At 35.5% G+C, this 1,812-nt stretch overlaps 1 protein-coding gene across 1 annotated transcript; it reads right to left on the bottom strand.

Moving 5' to 3' along the window:
- Positions 1–365: 365 nt before the first annotated feature.
- Positions 366–1,598, bottom strand: rnasel3 (ribonuclease like 3). Its single transcript, XM_059522340.1, has 3 exons — positions 1,501–1,598; positions 1,350–1,408; positions 366–1,271 (listed from the first exon to the last, which is right to left on the bottom strand). The coding sequence occupies exons 2-3, from the start codon at positions 1,356–1,358 to the stop codon at positions 822–824; spliced, it is 459 nt and encodes a 152-aa protein (XP_059378323.1). The 5' UTR covers positions 1,359–1,408; positions 1,501–1,598; the 3' UTR covers positions 366–821.
- Between the last annotated feature and the right edge of the window lie 214 nt (positions 1,599–1,812).

Genomic DNA, 1,812 nt, shown 5'->3' with positions numbered 1-1,812 from the left:
CGGCACCCAGGTATACGATGCGTACGCATACGTGGGGCGGTGCCAAGCGCTATTTGGCCAATAGGATTGGCGGGATGGTATAGGGCTTCAGACATTCGTCACACCGAGAGGTGTTCCCATACGGTGACGTCACCGCAGCATCTCGTTCCCTATTCAGGGAACCGTGGTTACATACATAACCGAGATGATTTAATGTTTAGCTCATGACAGGGAATATATTTTAAATTTCAGAAAAAATATCGTAAAAATAATTAAAGGTGAGTCAGAAAAGATTAAAGACAGTCAGGGAGACAGTTAAGGCTAGAGGACCTTTTTTCTACAAGTAACACAAATGTTTACTTCACATAAAGAATAACATTTCAAAGTCAAAGACAACATTTTATTTTATTGTATTTCATTAATAAAATAAAAATTTGAGCTGTTTGACAAAAGGAGAAAAAACAACAAACCAATTTTATTACTGCATATGATTCTCAGAATAAAAAAATATCTAAAAGTTTTGTTTTACTATAACATAAATTCAACAAATTATGTCAAAAGATTATTTAGCGAAGTTCATATAGGCTACATTACTGTTCAATGTATAAGCTATTTCAACATTAATGTCTAAAAATTGTTAACAGTAAAATGAATAACATTGTTGAAAATTAACAATTATTAAAAGGAACATTAATTAATATGAAGCTATAAGAGGCATATGTTCAACTTAAATTAAAATTGAAAATTAAATTTATGCATTTAGCAGACGCTTTTATCCAAAGTGACTTATATTGCATTCAAGCTAACAATTTTCTCCTGACATGTGTTCCCTGGGATGACATCTATACAATGACACCTTCTTCATAATGCGTTGGCCAGTCGTCTGCACACCCCACAACAATCTTTCGAGTGGACTTGTGTCCTCTGTATTCACATTTGGGGTGTCTCTCCCCACTGATTAATGAACATGTAACTACAGGAAATGGCTTGTTGCTCATATACAAGTCTCTGTTTTCAGGGAGTCGAGTACCTCCTCCGGTACAAACTGCTCTAACTTGGTTGTTGTTTGCTAGTATGAAAGTGTTGACTTCTTTGCAGCTGTTGTCATTTGGGGATCCCGTGATGCGTCTCATACGGATCTCACTGTCACATCTCTGCACAGTCATGGCTCCAAACACATGCTGCCTGAGGAATTTCTTATAGCGCTCCTTTACTTCTTCTGTTTGACCATAAGTGGACAGTGAGGCACACAGGACCAGTAGCAGAATCACGATGTGATGAATCCCCATAACCTGGACAGCAAAACATAAACTAGAAAAAAAGATATGTTTTTTGGGTGATTAATGAAGAAAATAATTTTGACAACATACCTTGCTCATCTTGAAAAAGCAATATTTTGTTCCACCAGCTTTCTTCTTCTATCAATAAGCTGTAAGAGAATCAAAAGCAGGTAACTTACAAATCGTGAAAAAAACTAGCACATGACACAGGCTCAAAAAACTCTCCTGTAATATTACAAACCAGCTGCAGTTGGGACTTTACTGCTGTTAGTAATGCTGCTGTTTTTCTTTTTTAATCATAAACCCCACAAGACCTAAACATATAACTGGATTAACTGTTAATGTTTAACAAGTGCTCAAACTAGAGAAATCAATAAAAACGTCACTTTGATTTTTGCAGTATACACAGTGGGTCTATAATGGATTTTATGTTGCGTGTGCTTCATGGCCAAGCATATTGCAAGCTTTACAAAAAAGACGTACAATATAATAATGCAGTATTTATATGTGCAATATTTATTGATCTAAGTTAATGTTAATTCATAATAACCCA

The sequence above is a fragment of the Carassius carassius genome, chromosome 33 (genome assembly GCF_963082965.1).
Source record: "Carassius carassius chromosome 33, fCarCar2.1, whole genome shotgun sequence".
NCBI lineage: Eukaryota > Metazoa > Chordata > Actinopteri > Cypriniformes > Cyprinidae > Carassius > Carassius carassius.
The sequence above is the reverse complement of the archived record's forward strand: the minus strand, read 5'-3'. Positions and strand labels throughout refer to the sequence as shown.